The 22267-nt window shown below is 36.5% G+C and overlaps 1 protein-coding gene across 3 annotated transcripts in view; it reads right to left on the bottom strand.

The window, feature by feature from the left end:
* Positions 1-22267, bottom strand: part of LOC132744807 (inositol-3-phosphate synthase 1-B-like) — a 44991-nt gene that overhangs the window by 19674 nt on the left and 3050 nt on the right. Inside the window, exons 2-4 of one of the 3 annotated variants that reach the window (XM_060733585.1) lie at positions 20412-20573; positions 11416-11582; positions 10143-10275 (exon numbers count right to left, since the gene is read on the bottom strand). In XM_060733585.1, coding sequence (XP_060589568.1) covers positions 10143-10275; positions 11416-11577 — 295 coding nt within the window. In that variant the 5' untranslated portion in view covers positions 11578-11582; positions 20412-20573. Of the gene's footprint in view, positions 1-5782; positions 5889-10142; positions 10276-11415; positions 11583-20411; positions 20574-22267 lie in introns of those variants that run through there. The other 2 variants (XM_060733583.1, XM_060733586.1) reach the window with 2 other exon arrangements.

Raw genomic sequence — 22267 nt, forward strand, 5'->3', positions numbered from 1 at the left:
GACAGGTTGGCGCTAAATGAAGTTATTATTGACCATCAAGGATTCTATTAAAATAAAGACATCCAAAAAACATAAATTTATTGCAGAATTTTTGCAATTGAAAGAAAAATGGCCGTCTAGAAGTTTTACGCAAGGGAATTTGCGTTTCAGGCGCCCATTTTGAAAATAAATTTGCATAATATTTTCTCAAATAAACATACTGACTAAGATTTTACTTTAAAACTAAAAACAAACTTTCTTGGTACTTTCATATTAATGAAAATATCGTGTTTGCATTGCTTTTAGCAACTGGGTACAACGCGTTACGGAGATCGACATAAACCAGTCTTTACTGAAATTCAATAAAGCAAATATTAAAATCACAGTGACATAATGCCCTAGAATTCATTGTAGTATTATACCCTATCGGTGATCCTATGTTTTATGTTTGTATTTTAGTGAAATCAAGAGATTTAGACCTTTTTGCACCCAATATAAATACACATTTGACAGAAATGTGAAATTCGGTTTTCGCGCAATATTGCACACATCGCTATTTCTCAGTAAGTACGAATCGCCCTGACATAAAAATCGATACCCATCATTGCACATATCTGTACTATACTTGGTTAAAATTTCCGAGACCTATGTTTATTAGTATCTGAGAAAATTTGATTTTTATACGTGCACACTTATAAGATTTGTTAAGTGTATATCCATAATATCTGTTATTGTAACTTCTAGGGTTTGTTCAAGTCAGATGACTAGTTTTAAACCTGCTCGGTGATTCTGACGTCGGCGTCTAAATTTCGTTCAACATATATAAATATATTTACTCTTCAAACCCAAAATATATAGAATTTATACAGAAATTCATGCTAGGACTTTTACAAATGTCATTTTAGCGTGATTGGAGTACATAAATTAATTTTGATATTTTTGTCATTAATTTGCCCCGAGTATGTGATGAAATTACATTGAAGGGCAAAGTGTAAGTTATTACCCGAATACTAAAAGCTTTCCTATAGGAAAAGTCGTCAGTGCTTACTATGTATAATGTTGGTCATTATATTTTAAAGTGTTTTGTATTACATTGATTATCGAAAGACTTAAGTAATGAATATAGTACGAGTTTTTCTTCCTTACCGATAACTGTTGTTTGCCCTAGTGAACTGTCTTCTTCACGTCTGTGAGAAGACACTTTTGCAGAAAATACGAGTAAGTGTATCGGAATTATAAATGAAAAGATTTAGTGCCAAGAACAGATAAATCGCATGTAATAAACACATTTAATAATAAATATATCTAATTGAAAATAATGTATGTTCTTGTTGAAAAATATTTACATGGTCTATAAACTTCAGGCCCTGCAAGGTATAGGCAAATTGTATTCGCACGTAATTTTCGTGCACACAGAATTCACATTCATTCAATAGCAAACAATGTTCAAATGGCTGCCGTATTTACTAAAATTGATTATGTCGTTATACATTGAAACAGACACTAAACATGTTTTGCGGATAACGTTTTGAACCTCAAAAGTTTCCTTTCTCGCATTCTTAACGCAATGGCCGTTGATATTGGCGCAATGGCCGAAAATAGATTTAACCACCAAAAATACAGTCCAACAATATTTTTTTCTTGACGTGTTGGAATCTGTGCTATACGTATGGCGCGGTATGTCGTTTAGATATTTGTAATTAATCACTCGGGCTAACGGTCTTCATGGTTATATTACTGAACTCCATACCGTGCTTTATATGACGGATGACTCAAAATCAAGATCTATTTCCTAAGAAACACGTGTTATGGTAAAGGCCATCCAATTTATTTAAACTGAATTGACTCCCCGAGTTGCGCTTCAACGCTCTGTCGGTTTCTATGGTGTCCTGTTTGAGGCCTGTAAAGATTTAAGATCGCCCAAATCTTTGTTTTAGCTCGGCTATTTGAAGAATAGGAAGAGCTATTGTACTCACGTCGGTGTCGGCGTCACACTTTGGTTAAGTACATGTGTTTGCGTGTATATCCAAAACTACTGAAGGAAATGGGTTGACATTTCACACACTTATTTCAGAGCATAATAGGAGGTCTCTGTCTAAGATTCATTACATTGCTCTCATAGGATTTTCCTTTCGTAAATAAAGTTACCCGACGGTACTATATATGGATTCCTTTCCGTTAATTTCTCACAATTCGCTTAATTATTTACACCGGAAGTTAACTCTTCAACTAACTCACCGTACTTCCGGCACGTGTATAAGATGTCAGTTACGGGATCAAAACATTCTAATGGGAACATCTGTTAAACAGATTTATCTGTAACCACCGATGCGAGTGGGACTTGGGGCTGGGGCGGTCACATGAAAAACTTTACAGTGCAAGGCCTTTGGTCAGATGGAAAAGTTACAACATATAAACATAATATGAAATTAGGCAAAGCCTATGAACGGGGAAGTCGTTAAAAAAAATCCTTTCATTCTTTCCGTTTTAAAGGTGTCATTCGATATCACATACACCGCTTCCGTTTTTACTCGGAACACTCGATGATTATCACTAATCCGAAAAGTTGAGATTTGTTCCGTTATCGGAATACCCCGCCTATTATCATTGACATACATTGTAAATGGCGGCGCCCGACTAGAACTGACACTGAAAATTTCATTGAAAGGTATAGAATTATATATATTTTTTAATTGTTTTTTATTTGATTTTCTTTTAAATATTTACGTGTAGTCTATAGCCGGGCAAGCCAAAGCCCGGACCCGCTTCGCGGGCCCGGTCTTTGACTTCCCCGTATTAGAAATGAAGACGGTCCGTCACTTTCTGTCTGCCCTGAAAAACAAGAATGTGTTGATACGTTCAGACAACACTTCAGTGTGTCCGTATATAAATCGACACCCTACACTTTGTCTGCTAACTTGGGAGTTATGGGACCTGGCATTGAATCACAACATTGTGTTAAAAGCAGTTCATATGATAGAAACACTGTTTTGCTCATTGCTTCCACAGCCCCAAGCGTTTGCATTGGATGCCCTGTCTATTGCATGGCAGAACATGTACGCATATGCGTTCCTGCAAATACAGCTAATTCCGAAAGTATTGAACCATATGAAACCATTCAAATGCAGACTGATTTTGATAGCCCCAAATTGGCCAAGACAGCTCTGGTTTCCACAGCTGCTGAAATTGTTGATAGCAAAACCAATAAAACTCCCTGTGTCACAGAATCTATTGTCGCAATGCAAGGGGAAAATATTTCATCAGAATCTTCAGAGTCAAAGTTGGCTGCATGGCTTCTATCGACACAGTCTTCAGATCAAAGTTGGCTGCATGGCTTCTATCGACAAAGTCTTCAGATCAAAGTTGGCTGCATGGCTTCTATCGACAAAGTCTTCACATCAAAGCTGGCTGCATGGCTTCTATCGACAAAGTCTTCAGATCAAAGTTGGCTGCATGGCTTCTATCGACAAAGTCTTCACATCAAAGTTGGCTGCATGGCTTCTATCGACAAAGTCTTCAGATCAAAGTTGGATGCATGGCTTCCATCGACAAAGTCTTCACATCAAAGCTGGCTGCATGGCTTCTATCGACAAAAGTCTTCAGATCAAAGTTGGCTGCATGGCTTCTATCGACAAAGTCTTCAGATCAAAGTTGGCTGCATGGCTTCTATCGACAAAGTCTTCAGATCAAAGTTGGCTGCATGGCTTCTATCGACAAAGTCTTCACATCAAAGTTGGCTGCATGGCTTCTATCGACAAAGTCTTCAGATCAAAGTTGGCTGCATGGCTTCTATCGACAAAGTCTTCAGATCAAAAGCTGACTGCATGGCTTCTATCGACAAAGTCTTCAGATCAAAGCTGACTGCATGGCTTCTATCGACAAAGTCTTCAGATCAAAGCTGGCTGCATGGCTTCTATCGACACAGTCTTCAGATCAAAGTTGGCTGCATGGCTTCTATCGACAAAGTCTTCAGATCAAAGTTGGCTGCATGGCTTCTATCGACAAAGTCTTCAGATCAAAGTTGGCTGCATGGCTTCTATCGACAAAGTCTTCAGATCAAAGTTGGCTGCATGGCTTCTATCGACAAAGTCTTCAGATCAAAGTTGGCTGCATGGCTTCTATCGACAAAGTCTTCACATCAGAGCTGACTTCATGCTTCTATCGACAAAGTCTTCAGATCAAAGTTGGCTGCATGGCTTCTATCGACAAAGTCTTCAGATCAAAGTTGGCTGCATGGCTTCTATCGACAAAGTCTTCAGATCAAAGCTGGCTGCATGGCTTCTATCGACAAAGTCTTCAGATCAAAGTTGGCTGCATGGCTTCTATCGACAAAGTCTTCAGATCAAAGTTGGCTGCATGGCTTCTATCGACAAAGTCTTCAGATCAAAGTTGGCTGCATGGCTTCTATCGACAAAGTCTTCAGATCAAAGCTGGCTGCATGGCTTCTATCGACAAAGTCTTCAGATCAAAGGGATTTTCTGAAACAACAAGAAATTTACTTGTCGCCTCATGGCGAAAAGGTACCAGAAGAGATTACAATTGCAAATTTAGAAATTGAGAAAATTTAATAATTGGTGTTGTGGACAACAGATTGAACGTTTTCAGCTTCTTTTGAATTTTTAACTTACCTTTATGACCAAGGGTTAAAATAGATATAAGACTATTACAGAATAAAGGTGTATGCTATCATCAATTTTACCTGTGGAATTAATTCAGATTGGTCAAACACCTCTTTATTATTCGGCTTCTTAGAGGCATTTTTAATGAACGTCCACCTATTACAGAAAATTAGTTCCTGAATGGGATTTAGCTCTCGTTTTAGAATGCCTGAAGAAGCCACCATTTGAACCGATGAACAACGCATCTTTGAAATTTATAACATGGAAGTTATGTTTTAATAGCTATTTCCTGTTTTCGTCGATGTAGTGATCTTCAAGCCTTAATTGTATTTGGGAGAAGGTAACATAAACATTCAAAAGAAAGGGATTACTTTTATAGGTTCAGGTTTGGCTAAACAAGATAGACCAAGTCATCAGTCAAAAAGATTTTCATTTCATCTTTTTCGAAGGACAAAGTTAAAGACTCTAAAAATGAACTTAAAACATTTCTGAAGTGTAATTAAACCTCATCATCCAGTGACAAGTCAGACTATTTCTAAATGGTAAGTTAATATTATTTAATGTGCTTACAAAAGGAATAAGAAATCTACTGGAGAAATTAAAGGTCACCAAACTATAAGTTGTTCAAAGGTGCGTCTTTGGATGCGGCAGATTGGTCTTCAGAGACCACCTTCATTAAGCATTATCTCAAAAACATAGATACAAGTGTTTTGGATTTCAAGTAAATGTTGTTACAGAAGTTACTGTATTTTACCAAGGTTGTGTGTACAAACTTTTTATTGTTTTTTTTTCGGCGAATTGCGACTGGATGTTTTGTAAATTTGAGTATTTGCGGTTATTCTTGTACAGTTTGGATGAACTTGTATATATATTGTTGTGCAACTGTAATTAGTGGGTTAGCAGTTATAGTGATCAAGCGGTAACAAGGTGTGGTAATACTGGATATTGGGAAATACATCAGGTAAGTGTTTTATGTCTATATTTTAATTGATATATAAACAAGTTTGTTTTATTAGTGAATGAAACAGATATTTTTGAAACTTAACTACCACTTCCTTTCAGTACTGCTTTTAAATCTGGTTTAATCCATTTAGTAGTATTAGTACTGTCGGGTAAGTTTATTTACGAAATGAAAATTGAAAATTTGTTTTCAAATTTAAGTTTTATGAGTAAATAATACTTACCCGACAGTACACTATCCATTCTAACCTACCCCGTACCCCTCTCTGGGCGATTTGCTCGCCTCATTTGAAAACGTGTTGGAAGTAAGGGGAGTTAATTGAGGAGTTTACTTCCGGTGTAAATAATTAAGCGAATTAGTGAGTAATTAACGGAAAGGAATCCATATAGTATTGTCGGGTAAGTATTATTTACTCATAAAACTTAAATTTGAAAACAATTTTTTTTCAATTTTTGATAGCACTATTACCCAATTATTTAATTTGAGAATGCAAAATCTCGCTATTTTATCTATAAAAATACAGAAGCAGGGCTGGGAATCAAAACTGCGTCGTATCCTACAAAATGTAAACAAACGCCGCCATCTTGGAAAGAAAAACGTACGTTTTTGTTTATAACTCTTTTTTTTGGAAATGACTGAAAACCAGATATATGTATTAACACGCTACACCATTTTCCGCTTCGTTCGGTATATGTTGCTTGCACAACTATTTTGTAAAACAAAAGTTATAGCGAACTTGCAACTCGAAGCGGGGCAGAATTTTTATGAAAATGTGTGGATACGACGCAAGTTCATATTGCTTTATCTATCGTTTTGTCCTTCAAATCAATTATATATTTGTTTCAGAGTTCACCATAAAACTTCGAAATATAATTTTGCATCATTTACTAAAATTTCATTAAAAAGAGATGTTTATTTTCAAAGAAAATAATGATTTTTACGAAATGATACGACGCAGTTGAAAATAAAATATGATACGACGCAGTTGTATTATCATTGCAGGCTGCATATTGGTTAAACTATTCAAATTATGTACTAGGTATGCAACTAACGTCCTACAATATTTCTTGTTTACAACTTAAGTCAAAACCAGAGGTCACTCATTGGTTCCATAAAAAATGGAAATGTAATACAATTCTATTAAGGCTGCATTTTTCGGTCGCATTTTAGTACCTATCATAAGCATCTATACAGATTCCGAAAAACTGTATCAAACTGCAATATATACATTGGAACACGTGATCGCACACCCATATGACTACGTGTTCCAGTGTTGCCTTAGCATGCTTCTAAAATTGTTCTTGTGAGTTCGAAATGGGAGTGATTACTATTTTTGATAAAAAATTCAATATTCCAGTGTAACCTCTCCTGGACCCTGTATTTATCAGGAATGACCTTTTTAAAAAAAGAGAAAGAATTACAAATTTTGAAAAGGTCTCCTGCTATCGGTAGATAGCTCCTTTGTTACTTGTAATTAGCAATAATTTCCATCAATTCCGTTATAACTTATGTCTTTTACATGCCGATTTTATTGTATTCATTTTCTTAATTATCGGTGAGAACAGATGAGCTTGACTATTTTAAACTGAACATTAAATTATTAGAATTATATTATAAATGGTTAAGCTACAATATATTTTTGTAAGTAGGTTATGCGTTCCGTTTAGTCATTTTATGTTCAGCGCCGCGGAACTTTACCGCTGATTTTTGTCGTATTGCATTTCTTTATCGCCGATGAGGAAATGTCTATGTGTTTTCTATATTTGCACTTAAGTATCATTCTTCTCCATTAAATAACTTTAGATTTTCAAAATCGAGTTACATATGATACAACTACAACTTATTTTGTAAAGAATGTGTCCGTTTTGCAAAGGATTTTTACGATGTGCACCGATAAGTTTGATACAGATATAGGCAACAGTATTGAAGAAGTTTTCACAATATTGAACAGAAAATTTAGGTCAGATTATCGCATCGAATTTTCAACAGACTAGAGACATGGCATCTTAACATACCTTCATACTCAAGTGTGATTTTTATTTGATAATGAATTGCCTGAAAACTTAAACAAAAGTTTTCAGAAAATGACTTCACAGAGGATTACCCCCTGTTTACATTGAACATTTCTCTGCTAGTCATACCGAAATAAGAAATTTAAATGTTATTCTCTTTATAATTAATTCAAATATTTATAATCTTAAAACTTCACGCCAGTAGGTAATAAAATAGAGGATATTTGTTTAGTTCAGTGTAAGATCGGAATATATTTCACCGAGTGAGCACCAAAAGGTATATTTCACGAGTGGCGCAGCCACGAGTGAAATATGAACTTTTGGTGTTCACAAGGTGAAATATATTTCGATCTTACACTAAATTAAACAAATTTTCTTTTTATTATATGCAAATAAACGTTTTAAAAAGACATTAAATCTAATACTGAATGAAAAGCGCGCCAAATAATAATACAACGTGACGTCATTTACGACGTCACGTCATTAAGTTGGTACCCAGTACTGTGCACGCTGGTATTTCACTGAAACAACGTAAGGGGCTTAAATTCAAAACAGTGAAATTATCAAAGTGGTAATTTCACTGTTTCAAACAGTGAAATTACCAGTTTTATATCACTGATATATTTCTATAAACCACCGAAAAGCATGTAATAAAAGCTGCTTATTTGTACAGGTGACGTTAACAAATTTTGTTGAAAAAAAAAAAACGACAGGTGTGTCCGACCGAGGCCGGGCTGTTTATGTTTACTGAATTCAAATTACTTGAACTGAACTGCTATGAATTCGAAAACACCAGGGACTTTTTATTATTTCGTGTGGAAAACCTATCAAGCTAGTTTCAAAATGTCGATGGTTCTCTGCAGGTGCACCATTTTGCCTGAAATAATGCACAAAGGTGCACCTGAGGTCCTCGCCCCTAATGTGTAGAGTGAAAGTTTGAAAACAAACCACAAAAAAGCAGTCATTTCCCAGAACATTCAAAACCACATTTAACTTAGAGCGTAGCTAACCGAAATGAATTTAAGTTAATAGATTTCTACATTTTTTTGCGAAAAACATAAGGGATATTATTGAACATATAGGAAAATATAAGAAATTATTTCAGATATTATGATCAATTAGGTAACATGTTCATGATTAACCATTCGGAACTGCCTCGGCTATTATATATAATAACCTCGGAAACAATACGGATTGAAAGTAGTTCTACCACGTGGTTTCAGATGTAAACAGAAACAGAGATAATGTAAAACGAATGTATACATTTGACATCTAATGTGTGTCCCGGTACTCTTATGCTTGAAAATATGTCTGACAACAATTTGCAATTTAAGTATGCCCACTGATGTTCAATTTTAAACAAATCCGACTAAATGTCAACAGTTTGGTTTTTTGTACTTTCGGTTTCTACAACCATTATAATAAATATATAAATAATGTATTATTTGCTATTGTACCTATGAATTCACTTATTTTATGTGGACTTTTACTACATACATGTATATTGAAAATAAACTTGTCAACAACTCCAAGCATTAAATTACTATTTGTTTACATGTTTAGTTTCTTAGCGTAGGTTAGACCGAAATACCGCATCCGTTCTGTGTATTCATACTATTGTGCTCGAGGTCCTTATCCGAAGACTGACGGAAAGGGCCGAGTAGTTGCGATTGCATGATTAACTAAAAAGTAGCTTCCGCAATGTAAACTTTCAAATTAAATGTTATATTGGACATGACACAATGTATTCTAAATAATCAAAAGCAACAGAAAATTGCTACACACCTCAAATGATCTGGGGTTTTTATCTAGCGCAAGTGATTATTCCATAAAATAGAAATATACTGCCAAAATTATCCCTGTTGAAAAGACTGCCAAAAATACAACTGCGTCGTATCATATTTTATTTTCAACTGCGTCGTATCATTTCGTAAAAATCATTATTTTCTTTGAAAATGAACATCTCTTTTTAATGAAATTTAAGTAAATGATGCAAAATTATATTTCGAAGTTTATGGTGAACTCTGAAACAAATATATAATTGATTTGAAGGACAAAACGATAGATAAAGCAATATGAACTGCGTCGTATCCACACATTTTCATAAAAATTCTGCCCCGCTTCGAGTTACAAGTTCGCTATAACTTTTGTTTTACAAAATAGTCGTGCAAGCAACATATACCGAACGAAGCGGAAAATAGTGTAGCGTGTTAATACATATATCTGGTTTTCAGTCATTTCCAACAAAAAAAGTTATAAACAAAAACATACGTTTTTCGTTCCAAGATGGCGGCGTTTGTTTACATTTTGTAGGATACGACGCAGTTTTGATTCCCAGCCCTGAGAAGGTCGACACGACTTTTAGAGAAAAAAAATCTTGCATGTCAATAGGTGTCATTTAACTGACCCAAGCAGAACACCTAAGTAACAGTTATATAAAAGTGTCTTCCTACTTACATAAGAAGACACTTTTTGAATAGCTTTGCTGGGGTTATAGTCGTATAAGTGTATAAGTAAACCAAGAAATTTAACAATCCAATGCTTCGATACAAGTTTAGGTTTTTCTCTTACCTAAGTAGTTGGCATGCCTTACACCTTCTTTTGTTGGCCAAGACATCTTATGTTTATTTGCCAAAATGGCCGCTGTAACCGTACTTCCATTATTTCCGCCAAGACCCACTAACATAACACCGAGTTTAGGAACCTGATATATACAAGTATATACATATAATAAAACAAAAACACATTCCATGAGTTAACTTATTTAATAAGATGCAAATCTTTCCGGCAAATACTTTTCTTGTGTGTGTGTGTGTGTGTGTGTGTGTGTGTGTGTGTGTGTGTGTGTGTACGTACGTGCGTGCGTGCGTGCGTGTGCGTGCGTGCGTGTGTATATCATTTATTAGATAGACCTTGTTCTGTGTCTAAACAACAAACAAAAATAAATGTGTATTAGATATTTACTATATTGGTTTTAGCAATATTAGATTTAAATTGTTCAAATCCAGGCGTGTGCCTATGTAATAATATTCCGAAAATTGTTTATCTAAGAATAGTGCAGTATACTTGCTTTTATCTGTTATTATCTATTTCTCTGTAAATAGATTATAAAATGATGAGAACGATATCTGTGGTCTCTTCGGACACATTATGTTATACCCCCTGGCGCCCGTCCGTCTGTCTGTACGTCCGTCCGTTTGCAATTTGGTTTCCGAGATAACTTAAGTTCCATTTGGCCCACAATATTCAAACTTCATAGGATGGTTGTCCATATTGAGTAGAAGACCCCCATATATTTTTGGGTCGCAAGTTCAAAGGTCAAGGTCACTATTACCTTAAAACTGAAAACGGTTTTCGCTCAATAACTTAAGCATTAACAAACATACAGCAGTAAAATTTTATAGGATGAACAGCCATGTCCAGTACATGACCCCTATTGATTTTAGGGTCATAAGGTCAAAGGTCAGGGTCACAATGACCTTAACACTGAAAATTGTGGTTTCTGGAGCATTACACAAGTTCCATTTGGCTTACAGTGTTCAAACTTCATAGGATGATTGCCTATATTGAATAAAAGATCCATATCTATATTGGGGTCTTCAGCTATAAAGGAGGATTGCTTTGAAGGAGGTAATACTTTATTTTAATATGTTTATGTATCAATTAATTTATGTATACATTGTATTTCCTTTATAAATGGGTACAATGAAAGATTGCTGTTTTACAGAAGTCACAATTTTTTTTTATTCATTCACACTTTTCGGGCATATAATGCCCCGCCTTGCGGTGTTCTTGTTAAGAATTTGAGATAATTTATAAGAGTGTGCAATGACAAAGGAATTACCTTTCTTTGAGTTTTGAAAGTATATTTTGTATTTGTTGGTGTTGCTATGTAAGTCCCTTTAGCATCTTGACGCACTTGTGTATTCGTGTAAATATAATCTGCCTCGATGAAGTCTGTCGAATATCGAACAGAAGGACTTTCTATCTTGATTGGAGATGTCATGTCAACTAAAATAAACAAGCAATTTATTATCAAAGTAGTGCAAGCAATACAAAAGTCCCCTACTGGTTAGAACCCCAGAAACATTCTGAAGGGCCATATATAACTTATGTTTCAACTTTTCTCCATTTAAATTTAAATTTGTTTGAAAAGTTCCAAATTCTTTAAAAAGTGATCTCAGGAAACAGCTTTCAGGGACGGACTGACAGACAGAAATTATTTCCAAATTCAAAATAAAGATAATCGTGGAAACCGACGCTAGACTTATAAAGCTAATCAAATATGATGTAGTTGTTGATTATGAACATATATTAGACATTTGAAGTAATTCCACGAAGAAATAAGAAACTTATAGAATAAAGAAGGAAAATTCAAAGTTTGAGGGGGAGATAATATTGGAAATTTGGACACTAGATTTAAAAACCTCGTCATATTATTATGATGTGGAAGTAAATCATATAACGAGTGAAGAAGTTTGAGTAAAAATAATAATTTCTAGAAAAAATCTAAATTCATACTGGAAATATCCAAGGAAGAGTATTGAATATTCTCACACATAATTTAGTGATAATAAGGAACATAAAATTGAAGTCTGAAAGAGACACCTTAAGAAGTTGTAGAAAACAAACAACATTTTTTCATGAAAATTCTAAGTTCTACTAATATAGTTGCTAGAATTATGAACCTTGCCACATATGATGTGGGTGGTGATAAGAAATATATCTTTGAAGTAGATACATTAAAAGATAAAGAAGTAATAGAAAAAGCTTCGAAACACGAGACTATCTGATTTGTAGGAGGGGGCGTAGCCCCCGAGTATTAATCAGATGGTCTAGTGTTTCGATGTTCTTTCTCTTTTGTATCATAGTCAAACATAAAAACACATTCCCTGTTGTTATAATATGAAACCCCAGAAAGAAAGTAACCAATCAACGAGCATCTGAATATGATATTTCCATCACTTTCCCTTTCTCTGCCGTCACAATAAGTAAACGCCGGCAAAATGAACCAATCAATGGGCATGTTCTGGAGTGCGGGTAACTAATACCTGCACTCCAGTTAAAGCACTGTGCATGTTAATGTATGTACGATTTAACGCTTAGACATTTTCAACAGAAAGGTTCCCAAACTATGATACAAGTTATATATAAACAGGCATTTTTTCGTGAAAATTCTCAGTTCAAGAGGGGTAATTCTGATAATTTTTGGTGCTAGAGTTCGGAACCTTGTGGTTGATGATCAGAAACATATATTTCACGTTTGAAAATACGTTAAGAACAGGTACGTATATTAACGTTAATATACGTACCTGGTTAAGAAATAAAGAAGTTATAGTGAAAAGATTTTCAGTACTTTTTCAATTATCACATTCAAGACACATTGTCATATTTGCTATATTTTAATCCAATTTGTTGCCATAGCAACCAAATTTTCAACATTGGAAGAAAAAAATGTGCATAATCTACATTCATAAAATATTTTCAGTACTTTGTTCGTTATCACAGGATCCAGTTTTGTTAGTTATATTCTATTTGTTGTCATAGCAACCAAAGTTTTCGACATTGAAAGAATGAAAAAAACGTGCACAATCTCCAGACTGCCATCTATCCGTATTTCAATATTTATAAAAATATTTTCAGTGCTTATAGGGTTTTGATGCACTGATGGACAAGGGCCCCTCCGGGTACTAATAAAGTATAAAATAGTAAGTATTTCTTGTATTTCATTAATGGCATGTCATGATTATACTACTTATACTACATATTCTAGTTTTCTCCCATAAATTGTCAGGTTACATTTTTAAACTAATTTCTATCATAAAGTTTAAAAAAACAACAACAAAAAACCCACTAAATATGTTTAACATTGTTTATGAATATTTGTATCATAGTTTGGGGACCTTTCTGTTGAAAATGTGTCAGAATTGTATACATATACATGTACAGTGCGTTAACTGGAGTGCAGGTATTAATTACCCGCACGACAGCATACACTCCTTGCCCGCTGACACTTCCGCTTGCAAGCTAGAAAAATCGCTGATTTTGAACTGAAAATTGATAAATAAGTTCAATAAAGACCAGTCATGGAGGAATTATTACTTTAATAACTAGGAGTTGCATAAAAGAGATTTTACTGGTCTAAGCCCTACGGTAAAACCTATATTTTCCGAAAAAATACTTCTCACTCCGATTCCTCAAAAAATGTCACAATCGTTGACTTCAAACACCATTTCGAGCTTTGCATATAATATACTAGCAAATTCGCTTGACACTTTGGAGAATAATCTTGGAGCTTAAGAAAATTAAACAATATCTAGTGTGCACACAGTGGTTTTTGAAAAAATGACAAATAAATCATCATTGGTGTTGTTTCCTAACTGTACGGTTGCTTGCTAACTAATAGTACGGTTGCTTGGGAGAATAAATTAAAACTGTGTACTATAGATTGAACATTTTTTATGTGCTTCTCTTACCTTTCTCAAGGGATTTTGTTCAAACTTCCACAGAAGCTTTGTCATGAAGTGCCCTAGCGCATATTGTTGGGGTTTTGTGATTGAATAATATTTGACCTAATTATGGCCCTTTATTTTTTCCATATAATGTTATATAACGAAATATCCTTTTAATCACAATTACTATACTACATGTACCAAAGTTAATATAACTATTGAACAGAAACCATCTAGTTTGGTGCACGACTGTCAGCTCATCTGCCTGTTTTTGGTCCTGTAAAGTCAAGTTCAAGGTCACTGTTACTAAAAATAGGAAATCTGTTTCCAACCAATAACTAGAGTAAGAAATTAAATATTTCATATTTCAATTAAACTTGGTGTATAGCAAACTTATGTATATACCTTGTTTTTTTTATCGCTTTTAGGCCTTTTAGGGTCAAGTTCAAGGTCACTGTTACTTAAAAAATAGAAAATATGTTTCTTGTCAATAACTAGAGTTTAGAATAAGATATTTCATTGAAACTTGGTAAAGCAGGCTTTTGTAAAGACCTCGCTTGGAATGGCTTTTGGGACAGCTAGGGTCATAGAAAATTGGTGTTTGGTTCAATAACTAGAGTTTAAAATGGAATATTTCATTGAAACTTGGTGCATAGTAAGCTTTTATGAAGACCTCTTTTGGGATGGCTTTTGAGTCCCATAGGATCAAGGTCATTGTTAATATAAATAGAAAATCAGTTTCCGGTCAATTACTAGAGTTTGGAATGAGATATTTCAATGCAATGTGGTGTATAGTAAGCTTAATGAAGATCTCGCTTATTATTGCGGCCCCTTAAGGTCAGGGTCACTTACTAAAAATATGTCAATAACTTTTGGAAAATTATATTTCAGTGAATCTTGGCGTATAGTAACATTTTGTAAAGATCTCCTTTGTCATAGGACTGAGTTCAAGGTTATTGTTACTAAAAATAGAAAAGCAATTTCTGGTCAATAAGTACATATAGTGTTTCACCGAAACTTGCTTTAAATTAAGTTTATGTGAAGACCCAACTTAAGATAGCTTTGGGTCTCTTGAGGGTCAACATTCGTCAACATTCTTGATATAGAACTGGTAGTAGACCCTACAATATATGCTTATAGATTTTATATATATAACTTATAACTGTTTTGCACTGTTTCAAAGGAAAATTCATTCAACATCTTTTCCGATCATTTATGAGGAAAATTTGTTGCTACGATTTGGACGTGCATTTTGTACAGGTTCTTTGAAATACATGTATATGACACACGTTTCCCAAATGTATAACTGTTTCAAAGGATTTTCACGTGATGTTGAAAAATATCTTTAATAGAGGACACTATTTATTTATTTAATAATAATAATAATAATAATAGTCTTTCAAACAAATCGTCTTGTGACCAGAAATGGGAACAACATTTCAAGCAACCTCACAAGCAACCTGACGACTTGTTTTTCAGATTATCCAAGCAGGCAATTTCAGTGTCAATAATTTCATAACGAAGGAGTTCTCCCTAGATATATGATAGTTACTCTTTTAAGAGTCAAAAGGATTTGCACAAACATTAGTTTATCATCCAACCAGAGTGACTCTTACATCATTCTTCTTAGCTTTGTATAACCTTCGAAAGCTTCGAAATTGCTGATTTAAGTCGAGAAATAGGGAAAGTGAGAAATCGCATTGCTTTAAAAAATATAGGTTATGCCACAAAAGCATATCGGGAAGTATCTGTTTCATGTAAGACCCACTCATAAAAATCTTCAATGATCGATCTTAACTGACCTGTTTTACATATATATAAGCCTAAATCCGCGTCTCGCTCGCAGGCGGAAGTTATAGCGGACGCTGGAGTGTACGCTGTGCGCACTCCAGAGCATGCCAATTGAGTGGCTCATTTTTACTGGGGTTTACTTATTGTGACGGCAGAGAAAGGGAACGCGACAGAAATATCATATTCAGATGCTCGTTCATTGGTTACTTTTTTCTGGGGTTTCATATTGTAACAACAGGGAACGTGTTTTTATGTTTGACTATGATATATAAGAGAAAGAACATCAAAACACTCGTGTTTCGATGCTCATTCTATTACTTATAGCACTCATTTACATATTCGATCCCACTTCGGTTTTGTCCGTGCTGATTATGGATTAAGTCACACAAGCTAAAAGGCCCATTGCGACTTTGAAACTCACTGGCCAATTCCCAGAACCATTTTTCCCTCGACGAGTATAATTATAGTGAATCTGTACATACTATAGATAATAGCCGAAAACGTTCCGATTGTTGTGTTGTAGTGCATTGAAATCACATTTATTGATTTTAATCCGGATGAATTTTAAGTATTAATTCTTACATGTTTTTTTTAAAAGGTTTATACTGCAGTAGACTTTACCATAATAAATGCATATTAAACATATTAAAACAAAACAAACAACATAAAAAAGTTTCAGTAATATGTAATAGTTATAGTATATGAAAAGAGTTAGTTACGGGGTATAACACTGGCTTTTGCGATATCTCGGGAATTTTTTGCAACACAAAATGTCGAGGCCGTAAGGCAGAGAAGATTTTTAGCAGAAACATCCTAAGATGTCGTTCCAGCCACAGTAATACACCCGTAACTTACTAGTTTCATAAATTATAACTGTTTTATCGCAATTTCATTATTTTTCTGTAACAGAAATCAGTAAGAAAAAAAAATAATATGTGCATTTCCCTCTCTTGTGCCCTCTCACGTACCCCCGGCAGAGCCCATGACCACCTCGTAAGTTATTGGGATGATCCGGGAGGATCCGGGTGAAATTATTGTTGCGGTCACACTACCCGGTGCTTCCCCGGTCGTTCCCGGATGACGCCGGAAGAGCCCCGGTTGACCCAGGCAGAGCCCCTGTCGACCCAGGCAGAGCCCAGGACGAGCCAGGCAGAGTCCCGGTAGAACCCTGGTGGATTGAAAACGCGTGAAAATGATTACATTGATACATAATCTTAATTTAATATTATATCTATTGTTTCAGAACAGTAATTCATGATGATTTTCTTAAAAATCCTTATGCAAGACTGGATAAAATGGAAATGGGAAGGGTTTTAATACAAACAAGTGAAATCATCGCAAAAAGTCGTAATACTTTTTAAATGAACCGGGCTTTGCCGGGGATCAACCGTAGCTCCATCGTCATCTTCCGGGGCTCTGCCGGCATTCACCAGGGCTCTGCCGGCCTTCACCGGGGCTCTGCCAGCATTCACCGGGGCTCTACCGTAGCTCTACCAGCTATATAATGCCCCGGATCATCCCGGTTTGTGCCGGCAGAGCTACGGTGCTTCCCCGGTGTAACCACCCCGGTCGTTCCCGGCAGAGCTAAGGATGTAGCCGGCAAAGCTATACTTCCCCGAACCTTCCCGGACCACCCCGTTGATATTAAATATTTTATTCCATCCGGGGTCGAATGCCGGATGTTCCCGGATCATCCCGGACGTTGCCGGCAGAGTTACGGATGTACTCAAGTTGTTCCCGGTCGTACCACGGTCGTTCTCGGATCACCCCGGACGTCAACCGGGGCTCTGCCGGGATGTAAAGCTGAGGTCTTAATCACTCCCAGCAGAGCCCAGGACCACTCCGGTAAGTTACTGGGATGATCCGGGACGATCAGGGGTGAAATTATTGTTGCGGTAACACTTACCCCGGCAGCACTACCATAATTCCCAACTAACCACCCAGGATGCGTTCCAAGCCATCTAGGCAGAGCCAAGGTGAAGCTACGGTTCATGCCGGTGCTTCCCCGGTCGTTCCCGGATAACGCCGGAAGAGCCCCGGTTGACCCAGGCAGAGCCCAGGACGATCCAGGCAGAGTCCCGGTAGAACCCCGGTGGATTGAAAACGCGCGAAAATGATTATATTGATACATAATTATTTAATATTACAAAATGGAAATGGGAAAGGTTTTAGTACAAACAAGTGAAATCATCGCAAATTGTCGTGATTCTTTTGAAATGAATCGTGCTTTGCCGGGACTCTACCGGGATCAACCGTAGCTCCATCGTCATCTTCCGGAACTCTGCCGGCATCCTCCGGGGCTCTTCCAGCATTCACCGGGAATCTGCCGGCATTCACCGGGGCTCTGCCAGCATTCACCGGGGCTCTATCGTAGCTCTACCAGCTATATCATGCCCCGGATCATCCCGGTTAGTGCCGACAGAGATACGGTGCTTTGTAGGAGCACATTTGCCTCGGAGCACATTTGTCTTACTTAAGACCGATGCGGTCGCATTTGTCCCACATGAGACAAATGGGACCTCAAATGTCTACCCCAAAAAACTTATTTGTGTGACAAATGTGCTGATCAGTATGATTAAGATTGCAAAATCAGAAAATACCACAGAGCTTGCAGCCCTTTGATTTGTTTATTTAGTTAGTCATAATTGTATTCCTTTATTGTGATAGTAGTGATTTTTGACTGTTATTTTTCTGTTCGTTTGTTTGTAATAACCAGTTGCATAAAGCGCTAAAACCTTTAAACTGATTTTAAACAGAAATTTATATAGCTCTCTACAGGGTTTTGTACATTGAGAGTGCATAGGAAGTTAAGATACTAATTTCCATAACTTATTATTTATAATCTATCCAATTATTATTATTATTATTATTATTTTATATGCCTTGGTTTAATAAAAACTGAAACTGAAACTATTTATGATATAAAACCATAAAAAAATTGAGTTACAGGATCTTTAAACTATAAGAGATATCAACATGAAACTTTGTAGGTAGAAAAATCTCATTAGGTAAATGTGCACTGTGGACTTTGGCCGGGACATAACTAAAACTTCAAGAGATATCAACAAGAAATATTTTCTCTATGTCCAAAACCTGTTCGGGGAGCATCACCAAGTTAAACCAGCTCTTTATTGTATCTTGAATGTGTTACCACATGCCCCCATTGACTCTATGCCTCCTTTGAACCTCCGTTGAAAAACTCAACCAATATATAGCAGGTGCACAAAAACTTAACTGAGTTTTTGTCCTACTGAACCAAAAAAGAAACTTTCGCAAAGTATGTGCCAGTTGTTCAAGGGTACCACTTAGATGTACACACTTACATACATTTAGTAGCTTGTAAAACTCGTTTTGTTTGCAAAATCCGTCGGTTCGGTTTTGACGCGCCGACATCGCAATAATAGAGAGCAATGGGTCCTTGGACACATAAACTGGACAAGACAGCGTTGGCGGACAATTCTTTTTACTGATGAGTCAAGGTTTGCATTGTCTCGAGCTGATGGCCGTGTACGATTATACCGACGCAGGAATGAACGTTATGCCGACTGCTGCGTAATGCAACGGGATCGTTTTGGGGTGGGGGCTCAGTTATGGTGTGGGGCGGTATTGCCTACGGGTATCGAACCCCGCTCGTCGTTATTGATGGAAATTTAAATGCCCAAAAATACAGGGAAGACATTTTAGGCCCTCATGTTGTCCGTCTGCTTCAACCCATAACGTAATAACGACGTTACAACAGGATAATGCCACATCCCATATTGCTCGTGTCAATATACAGTATTTACAAAATCATAACGTTGATTTCATCGACAACTGGCCTTCAAAAAGTCCGGATTTGAACCCAATTGAACATCTTTGGGATAATCTGGATAGACGCGTACGTCGACGTCCGAACCCTCCAAACAACGTCAACGACCTTTCAAGAATGGAATAATATTCCACAGGCTGACATTAACAAACTTGTGCTCTCAATGCGACGTCGCTGTCAGGCAGTCAGCATCGCACACGGCGGTCACACACGCTAATGATTGTTAACTTAAGAAACGATCCCTACCTTATTTTAATTTAAAATTCAACAATTAATCTGATCCTTTCCTCCAAAATGACGATTTTAAAAGAACCACAATACATTATTTTACAAAAATGTAAGCTTTCAGCCAAAAGGATTGAAAAACTGTACTAACATATCTATATACATTCAAACTTGGCGAAAGTTTCTTTTTTGTTTCAGTATATATGAATGAAGTGGAAAAGTGTACTGCTATATGTATATCAATACAGTTTTCAAATCCTTAATGGAAGTGTACCTAGTATAATGGGTTAGAAAGAACAAAGAAAACGCTCACAGACATGCGATAATGAATATATAAATAAGAAAAAACATGGATCTACGAGGACCCGATCTTACGTAGGGCACTCAGAAATTATAAACCCGTAGTTTACCCTATTGACAGAAATCATATCTTACTGCGTAAATATCACTGAACTTACCGAAAATCTATCAAATATTAATACTAGTATACTACTCAAAGTTTGCTAAGCACCAAGTTTTCCACATAGCATCGTGCATTCTACATGATGATGTTATGATATTTACATAGTAAATCGTGTAGTAATGTATCGAGAGTGTACCCTATGTACACATAGGCCTTTTCCACGTGCAAGTAGTGCAATCAAGGTGACCCTGTATTTTGATAGTCTTTACTTGACACAGCATACACGTACCGATACATGAAGGGTGTTCATTCTTCATTTTCCACTGAAATATTGAACATTTAAGATTGAATAATGGCGAATGCAAATGTTAGAAGGCATTTATCAGAAGCAGAGTTGTGGCGGGTGGAGAAGGGGGTGCGACATCGTTAGGTTGGTGATTTGTTTGGTGTGGACCTTCGGTTAGTTCCAACAGCATGGTGGCAGAACAAGGGTGACTACTGAGGCTGATGGCCGTTTTCTGATCATGCAGGCACGACGAAACATTTTACAACTACAATCCAATTTCGTCCTGACCTTCAAAATGCTCCAGGGGTGTGTGTGTCAACACAAACCATACGTACAATTTGCATGAAAGGTGGTCTGCGATCGAGAAGACCATGTATACGGATCCTGCTGTCTAGAGACCACAGCCGGCTCTGATATGATTGGGTCATAGACCATGTGGGTTGGAGCAGGTTGGCCTCTTCACCGACGAGTCAAGGTACTGCCTGGACTACACAGATAGGCGTGCTAGAGTATGGCGAATGTCGGGGGAACGGTTCCTTACAGCAAACATTGTGGAACACTACCGTTATGGCGGCGGATCAATAATGGTCTGGGGTGGAATCAGCTGATGGACGTACTGACCTCATTGACCTCGACAGAGGCACATTGACTGACCAGCGGTATCGAGATGAGATCCTCAACACAAAGGTAAGGTTGTATGCTGATGTAATTGGTAATGGGTTCATTTTGATGGCTGATAACATAGGAACTCTGGAACAGGACCGCATATTTCGGCGCATAAATCCGAATCCGTACCGGCTTTTCATATTGTTTGTCCGACCTTTGAATATCTTTTCATATTATGCGAGCGGGTGGTCTTTAATTATCTAATCTCAATTTAATATAATCTGCTAATTTAAAAATCAGTCAAATTTACAATATATTGAAAAAAGAAAAGGAGTGACATCCGCCATTTACCGCAACGTTCGGCGTAAGTTATCCCCCTTGATATGCTTGATTTTTGTTTTAATTTCAGATGAGTGCCTAAAATATTTATCTATGGATCATGTTTTAATATTTCTTTTTTCAGTTAGGCAAAATCAGTTAGACCATATTACTTAAGTGTCTGTTTTCTCCATGTTAACAAATCAAAACACGAATACACCCGTTATAATGCCGCCTATACATGTCAGCACGTGTAAACAATAAACCGTTAACGTTATATCCGGACGATAAATGTAGTTGACAAAAATAACGGGAAAAATAGTAAACAATTGTAGCCAAAGGGGAAAAACTCATGCCGAAAACGTTGCGGCGAATGGCGGATGTCACTCCTTGTCTTTTTTTATAATACCGTAAAATTTGACCAGTTTTAAAAGAGACCGATTGGGTTCAATTGATAATATATTTTTTGAGTCCATACACTTGGATAATACTAAAAGATATTTAGATGTAGCAGAAATGTTTTTAAAAAACCGTTTGTGGCGCCGTTAAAAAATATGTCGCAACGCCGCTAAAGGTCGCACTTGCCGCTAAATGTCGCACCATTGACGCTTTATGTCGCAACCGCCGCTAAATGTCGCAAAACCATTTGACGTTAAATGTCGCAATGTTAACGTTAAATGTCGCACGAATTTCCCTTACCGTTAAATGTCGCAACACTACCGTTAAATGTCGCAAGATGTAATTTTATGTTGAACTCAAGTTTTATTGTTGTATCATATTAATTAAATCTGCCTACTCAATTTGAAA

The sequence above is a fragment of the Ruditapes philippinarum genome, unplaced genomic scaffold (genome assembly GCF_026571515.1).
Source record: "Ruditapes philippinarum isolate M1 unplaced genomic scaffold, ASM2657151v2 ctg1728_1_1_1_1, whole genome shotgun sequence".
NCBI classification, from domain to species: Eukaryota; Metazoa; Mollusca; class Bivalvia; order Venerida; family Veneridae; genus Ruditapes; species Ruditapes philippinarum.